This window comes from Aspergillus viridinutans (genome assembly GCF_018404265.1).
Source record: "Aspergillus viridinutans IFM 47045 DNA, scaffold_2, whole genome shotgun sequence".
In the NCBI taxonomy this organism is placed as follows: domain Eukaryota; kingdom Fungi; phylum Ascomycota; class Eurotiomycetes; order Eurotiales; family Aspergillaceae; genus Aspergillus; species Aspergillus viridinutans.
The window spans coordinates 4,194,164-4,218,646 of NW_025091218.1; the positions used below are offsets into that span (position 1 = coordinate 4,194,164).

Consider the following 24,483-nt stretch of genomic DNA (forward strand, 5'->3'; position numbering starts at 1 on the left):
TATAGTATATTAAGGGTATAGTAATATTATAGAATTATTATTAATATAATATTATTATATTAGTATAAAGCCTTTATTATAGTATACTCTTTATTATATAGTTAATAATATTAATATAAATAATATAGTTATTATAAGTAACTAAAGTATATTACTTCTTTATTTTATATAGTAGTCTAGTTCTTTATTTTCTTTCTTCTCCCTCTTTCTTCTATACTTAGTACTTTATTTATCTTATATCTTTATTCTAGCCTTATTTCTTAAGGTTTTTATCTTTATTTTATTAGATTTTATTACTCTTATAGTTATTTTATTAAGACTACTTATTAATATCATGCTACTATAGATTCTAGTATATACTATATATATAATATCTATAAAGCCACTATTTATATAGTGCTTAAAGTATTTATATACTATAGTAAATAATTTTAATATTAATAATAGAGAACTATTTAAGATTCCTTATACCCTTAATACTATTAAGTTAGTACTATATAAGTAGTATTCTAAATATTATATAACTTACTTAATTATATATATCCCTTTCTTATATTTTATAAGTATACTAACTAGCTAGAYTTTAGAGGRTATACTAGRAAATATATATAATCTTAYTATAATYCTAGAGTAGTACTCTAGATTCTTTAATCCTAATAARGATTAGATARATATAATATAGARTAACCTYTCCTATACTATTATTACTYTTATCTCTATATTTAACTATRTTAAGCTATRCTATTACTATTATTATAGTTTAACTAGTAATAAATAGACTATTATAGTAGGTTCTTTATTACCTTAGTATTAATATTATAGTATATTACTAATAATAACCTAGGGTAATATACCTACTTATTAGACTTTTTATACTACTTATTAGAGTAAGCTTAGTTCACTATAGGCCCCTAGTCTTAATACTAGTAAGGTAGAGTAGAAATACTATTATAGCTAGTAGTTACTATATTTAATCCTAGATAATAATAATTATATAACCTAGGTTACTACCTAATATTATTTTTTTAATATAGTTTACTATATTATTACTTACTATTATAGTAATAATAATCCTAATAGAATTTCTTATCTAGTAGATATTAAGAATACTTTTCCCCTTATCCTTAAAGAAATTTAAAAAGATTATTAGGTATTAGTAATACTCTTATACTTTAATAATAATCTTTTATTATACCTAGCTTTTCCTAATATAGCTATATTAGATAGAATAGATAATTTTACTTTATATCTCTTATACTTCTAAATAACTCTCTAGATATTTATTATATTATTAGTATATATCTATTAGTTATACTCTAATAGCTAATCTTTCTACTTTACTAAATAATAGAGTTTATTATTAATAAATTAATTATTTTTAACCTCTTTAACCTCCTACTTATTATTATCTTTAAGCTTTAGTATTAGTAGTATTTTATTATTCTTTAAATAATTCTATAGTTCTAAATATAATATATGAAAGATATTATAGATTTAGTTATATTAGATAGATAAAGTAATTTAATATACTTATATACCTATAGTATTAAGTACCTAGAATAGTCTAATAAATATAGGTACTAGTTTCTAACTTAGTACTTTTAACTTTAAGTTCTTTATTAATAGAGCTACTAAATCTCTCTTTTTAAAGGTTATTTCTTTATAATATTTATTATAGTACTTTACTTAAGCCTTACTAGCTTTTTACTATTATTCCCTTAATCTTTCTTAAAGATCTAAGAGCTTTTATACTTATATTACTATAGCTAGGATCTCTTCTTCCTTAGTGCTGTCCTTGGCATGTATATAGAAGTTAGGATTGTAACCATTAAGGGTAAGGCTATTAGGGAGTAATTCCTAATGAACCTTCAGTAGAAGTTACAAAATCCCAGAAAAACTTAAATATTATAGTAACTTCAGGGTTCCTCCCAGTTAATAATAACTTTAATATAAGTTATATCTTGGGATATTTGTAGTCATTAAGGACATGGAGTCTTTGAAGAGTGTAAGGGTAGGGGGTAGGCTAACAGCTGCCCTGTACATGCCTTATTAACTTTAAGGGATTCCAGTCTTCTTTTATATTTTGACCTAAGCTAAGAAGGAATGTAAGGTCTAACTAACTATATAAATAGTAATAATAATCACTAGATATTATTACATATCTAATAGATATCCCTAAAGTTATACTATTTAATATCACATCCTCCCCTGCTTAGATTAAACTTTGTCTGTGGAGTTCTTAGTTAGCCATCTTTTATAGGAAATTTGTTAGTACCTAGCAAAGCAACCATATGGATATAACTATTACTAAGATATATTAATTTCTAGATCTAGTATTAGATATCATTATTTCTTTATTAATAATCTATAGAATTAACTAAATTATTCTTTATACTATTATTCTAAAATCACTATAGTAGTGGCTGAGTATATTCTTTATTTAATATATAAGAGGTATAATTAGATTATCTTACTTAGTAATATTAATAAGTAAGTTACCTAAGTAATTAATAATCTTTAAGCAGGATATAAAGAATTATAGTAAATATTACTATTTATATATATATATAAATAATTAAATTAATAAAGGTAGAATTAACTAATAAATATAGATAAATAAGTAAGTATTTACTACTAGTATATATAGTCTAGATATAAATACCCTTAACTTTTCTTACTTAATATATAAGATATTTTATAACTAAGTCTTAATATTAGATCCCCTAGCTTAGCTTTTATTTATTTAGATTAATAGACTTTTATAGTCTCTCTCTTTTATAAAGTATATTTACCTTCTATAGCTTCTTAGTTATTATACTCCTATTCCTAATTTAAAGATACTTATTCCTAATTATTATAGTACTATTAAGTAGATAATAGAGAAGTATTTTTTCTTATTAATAAAGTAAGATAGATTATATATTACCCTCCTAGATATAGTATATAATATTAAATAGTCTTATAGTAAGAGTAGTAAACTATTAATTAAGCTAATTATTAATCTATCTTAGTAATTAGCTATTATTCTCTATTAGTAAGGTATTACTATAGATACTAATTATAAGTAATATATAGACTCTAGTATATTTCTTAAATATATTATATCTCCTAAGTATAATTTAAATAGTATAACTTAGGTATTATTCTAAGGTACTTATATAAACTATCTATAGTATATAAAAAGTTTAAACTATAAATTCTACTTAGGTTATAGTAAGTAATAGAATTCTAGGAATAATATATAAGTTTTTATTTTAAACTTTTTACTAATAATTACTTATTTATATAGGATAATTCTATAAGCTAGTAGTCTACTAAAGATTTAGAATAATAGTTCTACCTTATAAGATATGCCTCTAAATAAAATTATTAATATATCTATTAAATAATAATTAAATACTTTATATTAGACTTCTTCTAAGCTTATTACTAAATCTAGCCTAAGTTATTATAGTTATTACTCCTCTCTTTCTATAAGTAAAGCTATTCTAGCCATACCTAATACTAATCTAAAGTATTAGATTAGATTAAGTTAATTAAGTAGTTCTAAAGAGAATCCTATTTCTATATTAAGTATTTATTATTATTATACTACTATAGAGAAAGCTTAAGCTAAGGTAGTATACTTTAATATTCTAATCTTCTTAATACTAGATAGTAGTTCTTTAACTTTAGATACTACTCTAACTTTAAGTACTATAGATCTCTTTATTTCTAGTATAGATTTTACTATAGAAGCTATTACTACTAATCCTTACTTAAATCTATCTTAGCCTAACTCTATTACTTCTAGTCTTAGTAATCTAAAGGGTAAATATTATCTTACTTTAAATAGAGTATCTCTAATTTTTTTTAAGAAATATTATCTTAATTATTCTTTAGATAGTACTATTCTCTCTTAGCCTATATTAATATCTAACTTTAAAGACCTTATTATACTTTAAGTAGTTTAGAAGAATCTTACTTATTTCTCTAAGCTTATTAATAAAAAAACTTTAAAGCTTAAGAAAGCTCTTTACCTTAATAAAGTAGATAATAATAATAAAGAACTTAATCTAAAGAATAAGATATATTAGAATAAGTAACTTACTAATCTTACTAGTCTTTAAGGTAGAGATAGAGACTAAGATAGTTAAGCCTAGCTTCTATTAATAAAGTTAATAAAGTTAAGAAAGCCTAGAAGGTCCTTCTAATATTCTTTTAAGATTATTTATAGTATTTCTCTTAGCTATTTCTTTTATATTTAGCTATTTTTAAGTAGTTTTACTTAAATAGAATAGATTCTTTCTCTTATCTTAATATTCTTATAATACTAGATAACTTATCCTTCTCTAATTACTCCTAATAAGTTAGAACTACTACTATAAATAATTTATTAAAGTCTATATCTCTCCTATTAGCATCCTATTAGATTTAATTATTTTTTAATAAATTATATAATATTCCCCTATTTAATTTATTATCTAAAGAAGTTAAGTTAATTTTACTCTAGTTACTTTCTAGAGTTAACTCCTTTAGATAGTATATAGATTAGCTAGTTCCTATTAGTATATTATTAATATATTCTTAAATCTTTATTTATTAAGTATATTACTTTATTAAGATACCCTCCTCTACCTACTTTAAATATACTTCTAAATATTTAGCAGATTCCTAATCCTTTTAAGTTATCTTTAAAAATTTATTATATAAGAATAAGGGTTCTTTAACCTCTTTAAGTATCTTATATATTTTAATTAGTATATAAAGTAATAATTCTACCTTCTATAATTATTATATTAGTATAGCTAATATCTATAGTTTCTTTAGCTTATTATTAAAATTAGCTTCTACTAATTATTAGCTATTAATTAGGTTCTCTACTATATATCTATTAGGTTCTGAAATAGTATATATACTAAGTAGGTATAATTATTTAATCTTATATAGACTAAACTATTTATATTAGAACTTCTAAGGGGATTTATTCTAAATAAGGACCTATTAATCTTTTATAAGGTAAGATTCTTTTATATTACTATCTTAAATTAAGTTCTATTTAATTATATATACTAATAGCTTCTTATTAGCCAGGGATCATGCATGGTTAATATATTATAATTAAGTTTTAATATCCTAGGTAGTTAGTTAATTAGTTTATAGATRACTAGGYAGTRATAGATATAYACTATARAGAAGRTAGAATAGTAATARYTTTATCTAGATATAGATATATACTTAAGTAGTAAAGATAGCTAGAGGTAGGTATTTATCCTATAGATATATTAGTTTATCTATAAGATACTTTATTAATATCTTATCTAGTAAGCTATTTATATTTTTATTCTTACTATTAATTCTAGGATAGTTTAGAGTTATTATATAATATTTTACCTTAAGAATCTTAAGGTAAGCTACTATAACTTAAGATAGAAGGTTAGAACTATTATCTAAGAGTAGTTCCTTAAATACTCTATAATTAATAAAGATATCTTTATAGAGAAAATAGGCTAATATATCCTCTTTTATATTAGGTATAGCCTTTACTATAACCTAATTAGTTATATAATTAATAGCTATAATAATCTATTAATTACTATTTAGTATTATAGATAGATACCTAATAAGATTAATTCCCTAATATTTAAATAGATAAATACCCTTCTTCACTAAGTGCTATATAGCTTTATATTTAAGATTTAGTCTTAAAGGCTTCACTATTTAATAATTTAGATAGCTCTTAGTAATATCTTAGATATCTTTTTATATTATAGGCCACTAGATACAGGTATAAATTACTCTAAGTAAGGCTAGATAGGCTAGATAGCTAAAATAGTTATAAAGCTATAATATAAAATCCTTTTAAAAGGGAATTTTAAGATATAGTATTTTAATATCTTTATTAATATAATATAATTAATTAGTAGGTTATTAGTTAATAAATTCTACTTTAAGTTAAAAGTTTAGTACTAATATCTTAATTTTTATTTTAATATTATTAGATATATCTAGGTCATCACCTTTTAAGAATAAGACTATTAATAGATACTATTCTAATTTATAGAGATATAATAGTATATAAAGGTGTTCTTCACTAGTTATCTACTATAAYTATATTATAGATAGACTAAAAGTAGGTATTTATGCTTGATTTACTAGACCTTCTTTAATAAAGTCTAGTTAATAACTTATTATATTAGGGATAACTGCCTTAGTTCCCTTATAATACTTAATAACTAGATTATATATTTAAAACTCTTTAATCTAATATATAAGATATTTTAAATATATCTTTATATAGGTAAGATATTAAAGGCTTTTATAATCTATTATAATTATAATAGGCTAACTATTATTAATATAGTAGTCCTATTATTAGAGTACTTTCTTAATTATAAGAAGTTCCTTTTTATATATAGAATAGTTCTTTTTAGTATTATTAAGCTTTTACCTATTAAATATTATAGGGTGCTACTATATCTTTTTATTTTATTATAATAGTACTATACTAAGAGCCTATTTAGATACATTAGTCTTAATTTAATATAGTAGTAAGAGATTAGTAATCTTAAGAATAGGTATATAAATTATTATATTCTTTAGTATTATAAATACTTACTAATATTAAGTATTCTAGACTATAGGTTAAAACTTCTTCTTATAAAGTAAAGTATCTAATTCCTTTAGAAGCTTATAAAGAGGAGCTATAATTCTTATAAACTTATATATAAATTAGTAATAGTATATAGCTAGTCCTAAGAATTATTAAACTTTATAAATATTTATTAGTTTTAGCTATATCTTTATAACCTCTATTTTTACAGGCATTAGTTAAACTAATTTATTACTAATAATATAACTATAAAACTATATTTCTCTCTTAGTAAATATACACTTAGAGAGTTTTATATATAACTAATATTCTTAGAGTTAGTTAAGTACTTATTAAATATACTTCTAATATTTCTCTTCTAAGTCTAAGAAGATTAAGATATTATTAAGATAAACTACTATAAAGTTAAGGTCTTGCATAATACTATTTATTATTATCTAGAATAATATAGGAGTATTATAAAGTCTAAATAATATTACTAACTACTTAAACTTATTAAATAATATATTAAAAGCTATCTTTAGAATTAATAATTTATCTATTTATAACTACTAATATCCTAAGAGAAGATTAAGTTTTAAAAGATACTTAGTTTAATCTACTTAATCTAGGAGTTCTTAAATTCTTAGTAGTAGATAGATATTCTTAATAGTTATCTTATTAAGTAAGTAGTAGTTAATATAAAATTATTACTTTTTATCTAGCTTTAGAATAATTATAATAGGAAAGCCCTAGGCACTAGCTAATAGATAAATAACTACTTTTTTTAAAAGCTCTTTAATTTACCTTTTTATCTTACTAAATTTCTCTAGTAACTGTGGGTAAGAGTTAATATTAATTAGTAGTAAATCTCTAGTATTAATATAATATTCTAATAATTAAACTAGAGATATTCCTATAATTAACTCTTCTCTAAATATATCTTTATACTAGGCTAGAAGAGAACTTAACTATTATAGATTAATTAATACTTCTTTACTCTCTTTCTATTTTTAAATAATATATAACTAAGCTTCCTGTTAACCCTTCTAGAGAGTATATTAAAGCTATTTTATAGAGATAAGATTAAGAGATATTTCCTTATTAATCTTAATTTAGATTTTTAGATTAATAGGATAGATAGTTATATACTTTATTCTATATTCTTTAATAACTATCTATCTAGTAACCTAATTAATATTAGGGTTAAAATATTTTAGCTAATCTTAACCTAAGATAATATTATACTCTATTATTTTAAGGACCTAAGGAGTAATAATATAGTATTAATTATCTAGCTTAAGTAGAATTTAAACTTAACTAGATATATATATAAATCTACTATTTAGTAGATAAACCTATAGTTATTTAGATATTTATTAAAATTAAAACTATAAAGAAGGTAATGAATCAGCTAGATATTTTAAAATAAATATATAACTAGAGTTATAGTCTAATAATACTTAGAGATAGACTACTATCTAAAAAGCTTTAAGTATAGTAGGGAAATAGAGAATATTAGATCTAAGAGTATTTAAATAAGCCTTAATATTATTATAATCTTCTTATTCTAAATCTACTTCTATTATATTAAATAGTCCTTCTTATAGTAGCTAATTTTCCTTATTACTATCCTTATTAGAATTATAATAATCCTTTAGTAGTTTAAGATTATTAAATACTTTATATTCCTTAACTTTAGAAGCCTATAATAGTTAACTAACTAGTACTTCTATATCTAGTAGTCTATTACTTTTTCTAACTACTTTTTATAATTTAATTATAGCTAGTTTAGTATAGTATAAACTTTAATATTATAGCCTTTTTATCTATAATTAAAGTAAGCTTAATTAGTTTAATACTAGACCTTCTATTTATATATTCCCTTCTTAGATTAGTTAGGGGATGCTATAATAGTATTTAAATTAATATCTATTAGATCTATTTAATAATTATTAATTTCTCTAAAGAATTAAAGCTAGATCTAAGTATATAGAGCTACTTTCTATTTATATTTAGTAAAATAATAAACTATATTATTAAAAGTAGTTAGTTTATTATAATCTTCTGCCTAGTGAGTATGCAGAACTAGCTTTAAATTAGTAATAAACTTCTAGATTAATATATTATCTAGAATTCTAGATTTAATATATTTAGTAGCCTTAATTAAGAAAGTAGTATAGGATTATATAGTTTAATTTCTTTAAGTATATCTCTTATACTCTTCTTAATATTTATTTTCTCCTCTAATTTCTCTAAAATAGTCTTAGATCTACTATTTAAAAGTATCTAAGATAATTATAATAGCTATTAGATTATATTTAGCCTTCTATTTATAAGTATCCTACTATTCTTTAGCCTAGTCTATAAGGTAATACTTAACTACTATAATCTTTTTAAGTTTAGTAGCTTCCTTCTAAGTAAGAGTTTACTTATTATAAAAATATTTATTAATCTATTAGAGCTACTTTACTATAGCATCCTTACTATACTTACTATTATATATAGAGATTAGTTTAAGGTTAGAAACCTTTTAATATAGCTTAAGTATTTTAGGGATAATAGTAAGAAGAGAATTAGGGTTAGGAGTAGTAACTATAGCTCCTATAGCTTTATCTAGATAGATATAACCTAGATAGTTATACTAATTTTAGAGAAGTTTAACTAACTACTTATATAGCTAGATTAGTTTAGCCTAGGTATCTTTATTTATACTCTAGGTAGTAAGAGTAAACTACTATTAGAGTTAAAGATATTCTACCTTAAAGCTATTACTATAATTAGTAGCCTGGGTTTAAGGGATCTCTATACTAGAAGATATAGATTTAATATTATCTATTTTATTAAGTAAAGAATAATATCTAATTAAGAATAGAAGTTAGATTTAATTATTATTAATATTAATTTAAACTTATTAAAATAACTTTAATAACTCCTAATTTATCTTTCTTTAAGGTTAAATTATTAATCCTATATCTATTACTATTTTAAAAGACTTTATTAGCCTATAATATTCATAACTTATAATATTACTATAGAGAAGAGTTAATAAGAATATCTCTATAGTAAATTATCACTATTACAGGTATCTAGATTAGTCTAAGGAGGTTGAAAACTTATTAATCTAAGGTATTTTCTATTAAGTTAGAGATAATTAATATAAGGGATTTTATTAAAGTTAAATTATTAATAGTATTTCTAAGAGTTAGTAGACTAAAGCTACTATAGTTTAGATTAATCCTTTATAAGAGGTTTTAAACCTTCCTAGGAATTAAGCATTATATATTTATTTAATCTAGATATACTACTAGATAGGATATTTATAGTCATTAAGGATATAGAGTCTTTAAAGAGTATAAGGATAGGGGGTAGGCTAATAGCCACCCTATATATACCTTATTAATTTTAAGGGATTCCAGTCTTCTTTTATATTTTAACCTAAGCTAAGAAGGAATATAAGGTCTAACTAACTACATAAATAGTAATAATAATCACTAGATATCATTGCACGTCTGATAGACATCCCTGAAGTCATATACATGCTGTTTGATATCACAATCTATTAAAGTGCCATTAGTGGATATAATATAACTAAGGAATTTAATATAATCTTAGTAAAAGATATATTTAGAAGCTTTAGTATATAGCTTTACTTTTTATAACCTTTATAGAACCTATTAAATATAGTAGGTATGTTCCTTTCTGGTTACTAAAAAGATAAGGATATTATCTAGATATATAATATAGAAGATATCTAAGATATTATATAGAGCTATATTCATATAGTTTTAGAAGGTAGTAGAAGTATTAGTAAGTCTAAAAGATATAACTATATACTTATAGTAACTATAATAGCTCTAAAATATAGTTTTCTATTTATTACCTTCCTTAATATAGATGTAATAATAGGCATCTTAGATATTAATCTTACTAAAATATTTAATACTAGATAGTCTATTAAGAATTTCTAATATAAGGGGTAAGGGGTACTAATTCTTATATAATACTTTATTAAGACCTTAGTAATCTATATATAGTCTAAACCTACTATCTTTCTTTAGAATAAATAAGATAGGAGCTTCTACTAAACTTTTAGATAGCTAGATTCTTCTATAAGTAAGGTTCTTATTAATATAACCTCTTAATTCTTATAACTCTAACTAAGAGAGTGGATATATAGGGCTAAATAATAGTATTTTATTAGATTTAAGTTTAATAGTATAATCCTAAGAGGAATAAGAAGGTATAATCTTAGAATTCTCTAGAGAAAAGATATTAAGATACTTATATAGTTTAGAAGGTAAGTCTTTAATTTTTAAATTAAGAAATCTTTATTCTTCTTCTTCTAGAAGCTATACTTACTTAGGTAACTTTATAATAATAAATATTATTATATAGTTTTAGTATATCTTTATAAACTTATATAGGATTAGGATTAAGTAAGTAAGAGTCTTAAACTATTACTAATAATTCTATAATAAAAGATAGATATAAAGATTATATAATATAGTTATAGAAAGAAGAATAGGGCTTTCTTCTAGTTATAGATTATAATTAATTATAATATATACTTATTTAAAGCTTCTTTTTATCCCTCTAGAATTATAGATAATAATAGGGACTTTCTAGACCCTATAAATAGAAGTAATAAAGTTATTAATAGCTCTAATAATAAGGGCTATAAGTTTTATTTATTATAGTTTCTAGAACTTTATAAAAGTAATACTAATAATATTAACCTTAGTATAACTATCTAGATCTATATATATTTTAAGACTATTTACTAGACTTATTAGAATATAAAAATAGTAAGTTATCTTTATTTTTAGATAGAAGATTAAAAATATAGGCTTTACTTTAACCTCTTATTATTTTCTACTATAAGTAGTTAAACTTTAGTAGTCTTTTTAATATATTAATTTACTAAGTATTCTTTATTCCTATACTTATAGTATTTTAAAGGTTTACTATCTTTATTAAGTTAGTTTTATTAAGATTTTAATCTATTATTATAGTTAGAATAAAAATATTTAAATAAATTATCTTCTTAGGGCTTTCCTTTCTAAGATTTTCCTAATTCTTTCTTCTTTATTTCTATCTTTATTAGAGTAAGGTCTAGTATTTAGATACTTATAATACTATTTTATCTCTAGTATTAGATAGTGTATCTAGGTGCTCTTATATATAGATATATAACTCTATTATAAGATAACTAAAGAAGTTTAGTACCTATTATTTTTTAGAATATTAAGAAAAATACTATTCTAATATATCTAAATAGATATAAAATTCTTATAGATCGGCAAAGTTCTAGAGCCTTAGGTCGTTTCAAATTAATATACATTAACTCTATACAAGTAATACATTCTTTCAAGCCGCTTAGCTTCCAGTTATTACCAGTACTAGACGGGTGTAAAGGTTCGATGACGAATCGGCCAAATCCCGGTATGACCTCTCCAACCCCCGGACCCTAGCTCTACATGCAGGAGAACAGTCATCTGGCAACAACTGATCCAAACCCTACTTGCATAAGAACAGCCATTCTACAGAGGATGTGCCGATTATAACTTGTTTTAAGGATGTGATACTTTAACCGCTGGGGTCAACCACAGTAGTAAATACTATAAATATATGAAGCAAATAATTTGAATTTGCATAATAGCATAAGAAAAGCCTAGTTTATTATTAGTAAATTTGCAAGAACCCATCCCAAAGCTTTCTAAAGCTTTTCTTATTTTAAACCCCAAAACTGACTTCTGGCCATCCCATGAGCATTCTCCACATGAACCAAGCTGGCGTGATACCATTTGTTAATCTTAGTGCGCTCAGCACTATTGGCCGTACGTTAGCAGTTGTCCAGAGCTCTAATCATATCTACTGTTTGAGTCACTTACCTCACTCCAGCACCCCGGGCAGGGGGCAGTGCAATCAAGTAGAGGACAGCAGTCAAGCCCAATTGACGGGTTATAACGTAGCCCAGGCCTATCCTGACAGTCAGGCCCCCATACTTGAAAGCCTTCAAGGGCAACAGCCAGAGCTGCAGCTGTAGAAAGGAGGATTGCAATGAGTTTCATGGCGAGGTATCAATATAGATGGTATTTGAGAAAAAGTTATGCTGGGGGTATGCGTTATTTTCATTGAGATTGAGCATTATCTTTATATGTATTCAGCAACGCTTGCTTCAAATCATGTATGTCATAGAGTATGCGGTGCAATGAATGTTTTGTCTAACTGCACTAATAATTCCTAACAGCGTGCCACGGTTCTAGACATTTGGTAGACGCATTATCTAATAATACACTATTGCCCAGTCCATGGACGGCAGTAGGGCAATTATATAACTTATTCAAACTAAATCCTCCGCCATAACTGTGTTTGCAAACTCTTGTGTCTCGTTAAAGAATAGAAGATCCAAATTATCTAGTCCGCTGCAACTAGACCTAGGCAAAACCCAACCCAGAACACCCCCCTCGAGCCTAAAACCCAGCCTAGGTAAAACCCAGAATACCCCCCCTGAGCCTAAGCCCAGCCCAGAACCTAACTGGGCTACCCAGTTAGGCTACCTAGGTTGTTTTATTTTAGTATAATTTTCCTAATTAAGCTATGCCAAGATATATAATTATACTAACTTAAATAAAATACTATTATTTACACCTGTTCTAGTTACCTCTGTGGTTTTAATTAATATATAGTCCTTAAATATATAAAATCTTAAGTAATTTAGCTGTCTTTTAATAAATAGATACTAGTAATTATTTATTATCTAAGTCTTAAGATAATATTATTATATTATAGTGGTTAATAAGCTATATATATAAAGGTACTCTTAATAACTATAGAAATATATATAAACTATAGAGTATAGTAGGTATATCTTAATTAGACTGCTCTAATTATATAGTAAGAGTATATTATTATATTAATTAGTATATTAGCTACCTATACCTAGTTTCTTTCTTCTTTAGTAATCCTACTTTTTTTCTTTATAGCCTATTAGGATAGTTAGTACAGCCCTAGACTGGGATATTCTAGTCTATGATAATAAAAGCTTAAACATTAAGGAATATTAGGGAAAACTAGGTTTTCTAGATATTATAGGCCTATTCTAGAATATGTTCTAGGTGATCTATTAGATAGCTTAGAAAACCTAGTATATCTAGATAGTACTATCTAATTATATCATCTTTTCTATCTATAAGAGGATTAAAATATAATAGATTAATAACTTTAATTTAGCTACTAGCTAACTAATGCACCCCCCTATCTTTTATCTAAATATTTTATTTTCTAGACTTAAAGATTTCTATAAGTTAATTATTACTTACTCTCACCCCTAGTATATATTTACTATATCTTAATTCTTAGACTCTTTCACTCCATCCTTATATAGATCTAATAATATTAATATCTTTATAAATATCCTATAAGATAGTCTTATACCTAACCTTTCTCATAGCTAATAGAGCTTTAATTTAGATACTAATTATTCTATATTTTAAACTCTAGTACTACTACCCCCCTCCTCCCTCTAGTATATTAGGCCTAATTACAAGAAATCCTATATACTTTATACTATAATATTAAAGATAGAATTTATTAAATAGTGACTTAGAACAGAGTATAGAGTAAAGAAAAAAATATATTAGGATAATAATAAATACTCCTTAAGTATATAGGATAGCTTTAATTAAGTTACTTAGGCTAGTGATAGTAAAGTAAAGCTTATATATAAGAAATATAGTAGTATTCTTAATTATCCCTATAATAATAAGTATAGCATATTAACTATAGTATGTTAGAGGCATCCAGTAAGCCTTAAAGATATATATATGGAAGCCAGGCATGTTTGACCATAGGGGTTAAACATAGTAGGTCTTTTGCCTCAGTTGGGAACTCACACAGCCTGGCGCGGGGTCTCACAAGTAAGATATCTAAAAGGATTATAGTATTATAGTATCTCTACTAATTATATAAAGTAGAAAGGTATTATATTACTTATATAGGATATAGTAAGCTATTTCAGTATCTATTAGATATATATTAATTAATATTAATAGCTATAATATCTTAAAACTATTCTAGTTTTCTCTTAATAAGTATAGGAGGAGAAGCTTCTAACCTTTATTATAAGAATAAAGCTTCCTTTTTAACTTATTAAATATTCTAAATTTTAAGAATTAATTAAATTTACTTAACTTACTTCTTTATAGCCTAATATTCCTTCCTCCTAAACCATGTAATAGTAGTTATAGGAAATAACTAAGATATAGTAATAAAAGATACTTAATAGGCTTCTATCTAGTATAAAGCTATTAATTATTCTTAATTACTAGATATCTCTATTTTAATAGGCCTTTATAGTAATTATAGGATATTTTATTAATAATAAATAGAATTATTAAGAAATTTTACTTAGTTTTAAACTACTTTATAGATCTTACTTAGGTACTAACCTAAGTACTATTCTTTTTAACCTACTTTAGTAATATAAGATTATAGATTATATACTTTCTATTATAATAGATAATGTATTAAATAATATTATATTAATAGAAAGTATATAAGATTTAGGCTGGCCGTTGGGAAGGGAAGGGAATTCCCATGGGAGTCCCATAGCTAGTTCCCTTCCCTTTTTACCCTTAGTAGTGGGAATCCTATCCCAACCCCTTAGATAAATGGGATTCCCATTTCCCTATCCCTTAGATATATGGGATTCCCTAATTAATATAGGAATCCCATCCCATCTAGATAAGAATGGGAAATCCCATGGGAATCCCAAACTATCCCAAACCTTAAATTATGGGGTAAAAATAGGGTAGAATAGATAATATAGCCCTAAAAATAGGCTATATTAGGGGTATATTATCTATTTTACCCCACTTTTACCCTATATATTAAGGTTTAGGATTCCCATAGGATTTCCCTTCCCATTCTAATATTACCCTATGGGAATCCCATCCTAATCCCTTAGATAATTGGGATTCCCATTTCCCTATCCCTTAGATATATGGGATTCCTATATTAATTAGGGAATCCTATATTAATTTCCCATCCCATTCCTACTAAAGGATTAGGGATCCCATCCTATCTAGATAAGAATGGGAAATCCCATGGGAATCCCAAAATAGGATGGGAAATTAATATGGGATACCCATTTCCCAATAGGAAGGGATTTCCCATGGGATTTCCCTTCCCTACGGCCAGCCTAATAAGATTTAATCTAGTTAAATTAAATTAGCACTAATACTATAATTATCTATATTCTCTATATTATATATATAATCTAGCTTAGTTTATAGAAGCTTCTTAGTTAGATAAAAGCTAATCTAAAGAATAAGATAATAGAGATTAATTAGTTAGAGGCCTAATTATAGTTACTATAAGTAAGGTAGTAAAAGTAAGAGATTACTAATACCCTTAATAAAATAAGTCTCTTTATAATATAGTATTTAGATTAGTATATTAATTATTATAATATTATTAGGTAAGGGCACTTATAATTTTTATTAATATAAGTTCTTAATATTATAAAGCCTTCTATAATCTCTAGACTAAAGTACTAAAGCTTATACTAATCTAAAATATTAGAACTTACTAGAATTCCACCTTCTTAATACTCTAAAGAGTAAAGAAACTATAGCTAATCTTTAATTAGTTCTACTTATAAAATAGCTATAATTACTTAATACTTAACTAAGAAGAATAGTTAGGCTGGCTGTGTAGGAGGGAAATCCCATGGGAAATTCCCATCCTATTTTGGGATTCCCAAGGGATTTCCCTAGCCTATCTGAATGGGATGGGCTCCCAAATCCTATAGGAAAAATGGGATGGGAAATTAATATGGGATTCCTATATTAATTAGGGATAGGGTGGTTATTTTCATGGGTTAGGCTGGGTTCCCCTATCTTTAGAACCTAACCCACTGGGTTTGGGTTCTAGATTTCTAGGGCCTAAACCCAGCCTATAACTTAGCGGGTTCTAGGGTAGTAAACCTAAATAGAACCTAAAGAGCCTAAAAATCATTCTCCACCTGCCTAATCTAGTTAGTATATATTTAATTTTTTAATACCATACTAGCATCTAGTATATATATATATATATATAATATGATTATATATATAAATATAGCATATTAGTATAGAATCTAATGTATTCTAATTACTAGGTATTATAATTAAAACCTATTTTTAGAACCTGAACCCTAGATAGGTTCTAATTCTAGAACCTAACCAGCCTATGGGCCCTAGAACCTAAACCTGAACCCAGCCCATGGCGGGTTCAGGCTGGTTTGGGTTTGGGTTCTTAGGTTGGGTTTAACCACTCTAATTAGGGAATCCTATTTATTTTAGGGATAGGGATGGGATTCCCATAGGGTAATATTAGAATGGGAAGGGAAATCCCATGGGAATCCTAAACCTTAATTTATGGGGTATATGTTAGGGCATCCAGTAAGCCTTAAAGATATATATATGGAAGCCAGGCATGTTTGACCATAGGGGTCAAACATAGTAGGTCTTTTGCCTCAGTTAGGAATCACTTATAGCCTGGCGCGGCTTCTCACAAGTATGTTTAACCCCTATTAGTGAGGCAGTGTCAGGGTTTAATCCTAGGAGGGACTACTAATAGACTAACCCTTGCTGATAACCACCCCTTAGGGCTAATTCCCTATTGAGGCAGCAGTTAGGGGCCCATATATATAAAAAAAAAAGCATAGATTTGCCTAGGCTAAAGAGCCTGCATCACCAGCTTCCCTTAGAACCTAGCAGCAAGGCTAAGGGCCCAGGATGTGCCCTAGAAAGGGGGAGATAAATGTTAGGGCATCTAGTAAGCCTTAAAGATATATATATGGAAGCCAGGCATGTTTAACCATAGGGGTTAAAAACTTAAACATAGTAGGTCTTTTGCCTCAGTTGGGAATCGCTCGTAGCCTGGCGCGGCTTCTCACAGTATATTCCCTATAAATTAAGGTTTTGTAGATCCTATGGGATTTCCCTTCCCATCCCTAAAAAATTAGGGATTCCCATGGGATTTCCCTAGCTTATCTAAATAGGATGGGCTCCCAAATCCTATAGTAAAATGGGATGGGAAATTAATATAGGATTCCCATATTAATTAGGGAATCCTAATTTTTTTAAGGATTGGGATGGGACTCCCATGACTAGGGGCAAAATAGGAGGGGAACTAGTAGTAGGAATTCCCATTCCCTTCCCATCCCTTCCCAATGGCCAGTCTAAGAATAGTACTAAATTAAGTATTTTCTTTAGATTACTTAATTATTCTTTAAATTTACTACTATGCTCTCTTAAATAAAAGATATAACTATTTATATTATCTTTAATATCTATAATAAACTTTTTAATTATCTTAAAGTATTAATTTATTAGCTTTAATAGAAGAAAATAGCCTAGAAGAAGCTTATACTTAGTACTCCCTATATAGTAAAGAAGAAGCTATCTATCTACTATAGAGAAATAGATAAGATCTATAGTAATCTATTTATAATTAGGATAATTCTTATACTATAAAATAAGCTTTAGTTCTTTAATAATAAGGATTAGGGTCCTGAATTATATAATTAATATTATAAAAGCTTTAAGATCTATATAGGTCTCTATAAGGAATACTTATTAGCTATATAGGGCTTACTATAGATATTATCTTTAAGTATTTAAATATTAAAGATTAATATATTTTTTACTTCTGATTTTAATTAATTAATAAGTACTAATAAGACTATATAATATCTTAAGAGTAGTAAGTAATATTATTATCTCTACTAATACTCTACTAATTAATATTATCTAATAGAGATAGCCCTAATTACCCTATAGATATTCTAAAAAAAGTATAAATATAAATTTCTAGCTCTTATAAAAATAGTATATAATATACTCTTAATACTAGCTACTAGTACTAGTATTAAGTAGCTTTTTAATTCTACTTAAGATATCTATTATTATTATTAAGGCTTACTTAATTCTATAATAATCTAAGATCTAATACTATTTATATTATTATATATATATTAAGAATTAAAGTAGAAGAGAAGGAACTTTCCCTTATAAAATAATATCTTTTAAATAAGGAATAGCAAGCCCTTAATAAAGAGAAAGATAATAGCTTTAAGATATCCTTAAGCTAATTAGTAATAATAAAGAAGATAATAGCCTAGAGATTAGTATAGACTAGCTAGCTACCTAGCAGCTATCTAAGCATGTGCAGGGTAAGAGATAAAGAAGTATAGTATCTAATAGAGAGTAAGAGGACTAGGAATCTTTTCTATTAGATAATAAAATAGTTCTTTCTTTACCTAACACATAACAGCATATCTCTAGATAAAATTAGAAGTATATAAGGCATGAGGATAATTAGTTCCTTTATTATTAGTTATTAGTATTATAGGCTAACCTATAACATACACTGCATTATATATATAGCTGTGGTTATATAGTAAGAGTTAATTATTATAATAATTAGTATATTAGCTACCTATACTTAGCTTCTTCCTTCTTTAGTAATAGTTAGAGTATAGCCCTGTACTAGGATTCTAGTCTGCTTATATTTATATATATAGTTTAATACCTATAAATATAAGATAGGACTATATAATTAATATATATTATATAATCTAGAATGTTTATCTAGTTTATCTACCTAACTAGGTTACCTAAAACCTAGCTAGGTTCTATATAAAAGCCTAGAACCCAACTCAAAACACCCCCCTTGAGCCTAAAACCCAGCCTAAGTTAGGTTTAATACATGTTTTAGTTAGGTTACCCGGAACACCTGCCTAGGTCTACCCCCAGGGATATATAATATATTTTATATTAGTCTTTTATATCCTACTATAAATAACCTATTTCTAAGCTAGTTAAATAGTAATTACTAGCTGCTAGCTATACTAGTTAATAGTAATACTAAATATATAGTTAAGGAGATATTATAAGAGTATAAGAAATAGGTTAGATAAGACTATTACAGGGAGTTTCTTATTAAATAAATTAGCTATAAATAACCCATATAGGAGCTAGCTATTAACTTTATCAATACTATGGTGCTTAATGCTTTGGAGGCTTATTAGCCTTAATCTAGGAGAGGGGATAGTATAATAGGTAAGGCTTGTTAAGTGCTTATGCTTACTAAGCCCTTATAATCTACCTTAAGTACTAATAAACTTCTAACCTAGATAGTAGCAGTTATATGACTCTATTATAATTAATATACTAATTAACTTTATTATATAGATCTTACTTACCATTCACATACTCCTTTTTATGTTCAGCCACTGTGGCCCTAGTTAGAACTCTCTAGTAATTTCTTACTGTCCAAATCTAGGTTATAGATTTACATGGCTTCTAGCCCGTGACAGGGCTTATTTGATTTAAGTAGATTAAATAATATCTTTATATATTATCTTACTATATTAGATACCTATATAAGCCTTACCCCCTAGATAAGGAGCTTACTAAGGCTAAGGAAGCCTAGTATAATAGTAAGTATCTTAGGTAGATCTAGTAGTATAAACTTAATCTATTAATATCTTACTTCTAGGAGGCCTCTAAGAGATACTACTAGCCCTTAATAAATATCTTGATTAATAAGTTAATAGTTTAATACTATAGCTAATCATTCTATATATATAAAATACCTAATAAGCTAATTAAATAAGGCTATAAGCTATATATCTTAGCTAATTATAGTTATATCTAGATATTTATACCCTTAAGCTATACTAAAGGCCTATTAAAAGTAATTACTTATAGAGATCTTACTAAGACTAGCTTTATAGTATTATATCTCCTCTAATACCTCCCTCTGTAGCTAAATTACTATATAATTTATATAAATAATTACTTTACTAGCATCTTACTATTTAATATCTTATATTAGTATAGAATTAGTATATATAGCACTACTTAGTTAACTAATATAGGCCCTAATTAGCTAGAGCTGCTTATATATCTTAAGAATAAGGTATATAATATCCCTTAGGGGAAGGTTTATATAATTCCCTTAGTAGGGAAGATAGTCCTTTACTTTACCTAGTAAGATAATAATATCATATTAGGCCTAATAATAGTCTATATAGTTAGTAAGATAGAAGACCTAGTTAAAAAGGTGCAGAAGCATCTATCTAAGACTAGTATAAATATATATCTTATAAAGGATATTTTTAGAGATAAGGTTATTAAGAAACTAGAGATTCCATACTTTATTAATAACTATAACTATTATATAGGGGGTGTTAATATCACTAATTAGCTTTATACTAGCTATAAAACTTACTATCTAACTTAGTATACTTAGTAACTACTATTCTTATAGGTTCTTAATATAGCTATAGTTAATATCTATTAAATTAGCTATATAGATATATAGTAAAGGAATCTACTAAAATCTATATAGCCTATATAGCTTAAATTCTAATAGGGGCTTTACCAGGCCCTATTTAAATACTAGACCCCCCTAACTAGATCTCCCTAGTGTAAGTCTACCTATATTAAGCTTCTTAATAGTTAATTAGATAGCTCTCTTAAGCATGTACAGGAGTAAAGGCCTAAAAGCCTATAGATAATATATATATAGTGCCTCTATATAAATTATATATAATAGTAAGGTACTACTAGTTAATAGATTTTAAAAGCAAGCCTTACTATATAAAATTATAAGGCCTGTAAGCAGCCACTCTGCCCACCTAATTTAAAATATACATGCTAGAAGGATTTCTATAGTTAGGTTAATAGTAAAAGTTAAAATTAAACTACTATTATAAATTACATATAATTTTGTATAGTAGAGGGAATAGACTTTAAATTCAGGGTTTCTACTATAAATACAGTGAGGAATCCATCTAATTAGACTAATTTAATCTATCTCCTGCTGAGCCAGCCAATCAGATTAGGTGCACGGATTCCACGCTAAAATGATATTTCTAGGCACCATTGTAAGGGATAATGCACTGCTATATGTTACCACGCCTGCTGCTGCTTGCTCATGTCCTGCCTGCTTTATGCAAGCTTCACTTCCGAAGTTCCGATATACATCGACCAAGGTCTGGGATCTGGATAGTTGGCAGCTTTGCGTTGATTCGCTCAGTCACCTATGATAATCACCCCAGCTGCTTCTCCTCCACTCTTACCTTACTCGATTTGCGGTTCCCATGATGCTAATTATGTATGCATATTTACCCCTCGAGCAGTCCATAGCTTTCGGTGATTCCATTCAATCATTGACCAAGTACATGATCGGATAGCTTTTCCATAGCCGTCCATTGCTGTAAGAGATGTACAATCTCTTGATTTTAGCATAGGACATCGGCGTCCTACCAGAGTCATCCCTAGATTGTGGAGCGCCCGCTTGTAGTAATACTTCAACAGGTTCTCAGCACATCTATGTGCCCTCAGTAACTGCTAATTGCGCAAGGTCGTAATTAGCGTTTGTCGGTCCTCCGCTCTCCAACAAAAGTCGAACCAGGTCACTATGTCCACAATAAACGGCAATCTGTAGAGGCGTCCGGCCATCGTCATCTTCCAGATCGGCCGAGATACCATCTCTTAACAGCTGTTTTACCCTTTCGCGGTTACCGCTCCAGCACGCCACAATGAACTCGGTCTCGGCACTGGACCTTATAACCCGGGTTGGAATGTTGTTTAGTATTCGCGTCTTCTTGACTTGCAGAGACTCGTCTCTGTTGGTTGAGAAGAGACGTTTCCCTTGTTTAACAGCAGTATCGATAAGGAGATTCACCACCAAGTCGTTTCCAGAGGATGTTGCCAGCTCAAAGGCATGGTCCAGATGCAGCCGGGGGAACTTCTCCAGCACTAACTTGATCATATCGCACTGGCCGTAATATTTTGCCTTCCATAATACGAGGCGCGCGAGGCTCGTTTCCCTCTGACTGGTTGATCTCCTAGCCATAGCCTGGAGGAGCAAGGCGATCACTTGCGTCTTACCATCCCGGATGACAGGGCCAAAGTCAATGCCCAAGTCCATACGAGGTTGGGTTCGACTGATCAAATCAATTACGGCGAGATGTTCGTGAGTGCAAGCGTCTGAGGGAGCCTGGTGGAAGATATAGGGCTTGGTTTCGGAATATCTCCCATAATCAAGAGTGAGCTGCAGGGTACGCATGTTGCCGGTGACTGCAGACCAACTCACGGCCGAACCACTTCCGTGTTTTGCGTCGTGCTGATAGAGACACTTGATCAGATGACAATATAAGAAACGGCATGTTTGGACAAGTCCACCGATGTCTTTTGTAGAGTTGCATCCTCTGCGATTAGACATAGAATTTCGGTCGGCAAGGATAAGAGAGACATTTCAACTGCTTGCATGGGTCAGAATGGAGGCAATTGCGGCGGCTAACCCGCTGGTTTATTCTGGAGTCGCGTTTATTAGCTAGCTAGGGGGGTATGTTTCTCTTATTTAACCTTCTAGTATAGGTGATTCAGCTAAGATAATCATGAAACCACTAGAAATCTATAGAATCATGATTCTTAAATTAATCTTGCTGATGCAGAATCATTTTAAATCTGAATACCTTTATTTTGGGATATAAATATGGCTTAGTTAGTCACTTATTAAAAAGAATCAGACCTTCATTTAATTTCAATCTTGCATACAAATTCCTAGTCATATCGAAACTTTACTAGTAGTTGAATTCAAAACAATCGAAGAGTGTAGGTTGTCGCACCAGTTCGAGACGTACTGTACCATTTTGCCTCAGTTGGAGTAACCTGCAAGTATCAGCCCCGAAGCGACTCAGAGTACGGAGAAGAGGAAGAGGAAAGCAAACTGGCCAACTGAAAGTTGTGCGCCGCGCTCGCAAACCATGCCGCGGTCCTCCCACCAACCTCTATCGCAGGATCAGCTCCATGGCGTAGCATCCATCTGATCACATTGGTGCGATCATGCCACTGCTCCGAGGCCGCGATCATCAGCGGCGTGCGTCCGTTCTCCGCGCTGCCGTTATTGATCGCCTCGGGAATGCGGCCGTACAGGTACTCGAAGAAGTCCATGTTGTCGTTGGACTCGGCGGCCGCATGCCACGCATTTCTCCCGAGGAAGGGCAGCACGCAAACTGCAATGTCGACGCCGTCCTCGGCGAGGTCCCACGCCAGAAGCGCATCCGCGTGTCTGCACAGCTGGTAGCGAGCCACTTCGGTGATTTGGGCTTGCCAGTTTGGCAGGCGGCGGACTCGCTGCCACATCCTGCGGAAGATGTCGGCGCTGTAGTACGCGGCCAAGGTGAGGAAGTTAGGCGGCTCGCCCCGTCTTCCAACGCGACAGACGCCATACAGCAGGTCCTCGGGCTTCATCTTCTCAATGAGGTACCTTGCAATAGCCTCGTTACCCCATGCGAGAGCCAGGCCTAGCAGGCGCCAGCCACCCATGCTAAAGGACATCAGGTCCAAACCAGCATCGACAAGCACCTTCAGGATCTCGAGGTTATTGGTCCTGATGATGCCGGCAATGGTGTCTGGAGCGCGAACAAAGGGAACTTCACACGGATGGCGGAGGTGGTTGGTCGGGAGCACGTTGTCGGGGAGCCTGCCCCCGCGGCGCTCGAGAACAGCGGCCTCATCTGAAAGGGTGTAAGTATTTTTCTCTCTGAATCGGAGTTTGATTACCTCTTTGGCGTGCGAGGCGAGGTCCTCCACGTCTCTCACGATGCGACGCAGCTCTTCCTCGTCGAGGAAGCCCAAGCTGTGCTGCAGGATCTCCGCAGGGAGCTCCAGCAACGAACGACGTCTGGGGGGTTCGTTCGCCATTTGATTGTTGGCGGGGTTGGCATGGACGGTCTCTCAAAGGGGAATTGTTTGGAAAGCTGAGCAAGTCTGAGAGGAATGCTGATGATGATTGTATGAGGAAAACAGAAGAGAGAAGATGGAGATGATGAAGGTGGAATAGAC

The 24,483-nt window shown here is 28.7% G+C and overlaps 2 protein-coding genes across 2 annotated transcripts; both read right to left on the reverse strand.

Moving 5' to 3' along the window:
* Positions 1–21,961: 21,961 nt before the first annotated feature.
* Positions 21,962–22,702, reverse strand: Aspvir_004884 (ankyrin repeat domain-containing protein; the record flags this gene model as incomplete). The annotated part of the gene is made up of 1 exon (XM_043268106.1): positions 21,962–22,702. One exon carries the CDS (start codon positions 22,700–22,702, stop codon positions 21,962–21,964), a length of 741 nt encoding a protein of 246 aa, XP_043124041.1.
* A 614-nt stretch (positions 22,703–23,316) lies between these two features.
* Positions 23,317–24,342, reverse strand: Aspvir_004885 (ankyrin repeat protein; the record flags this gene model as incomplete). The annotated part of the gene is made up of 1 exon (XM_043268107.1): positions 23,317–24,342. The coding sequence occupies one exon, from the start codon at positions 24,340–24,342 to the stop codon at positions 23,317–23,319; it is 1,026 nt and encodes a 341-aa protein (XP_043124042.1).
* Between the last annotated feature and the right edge of the window lie 141 nt (positions 24,343–24,483).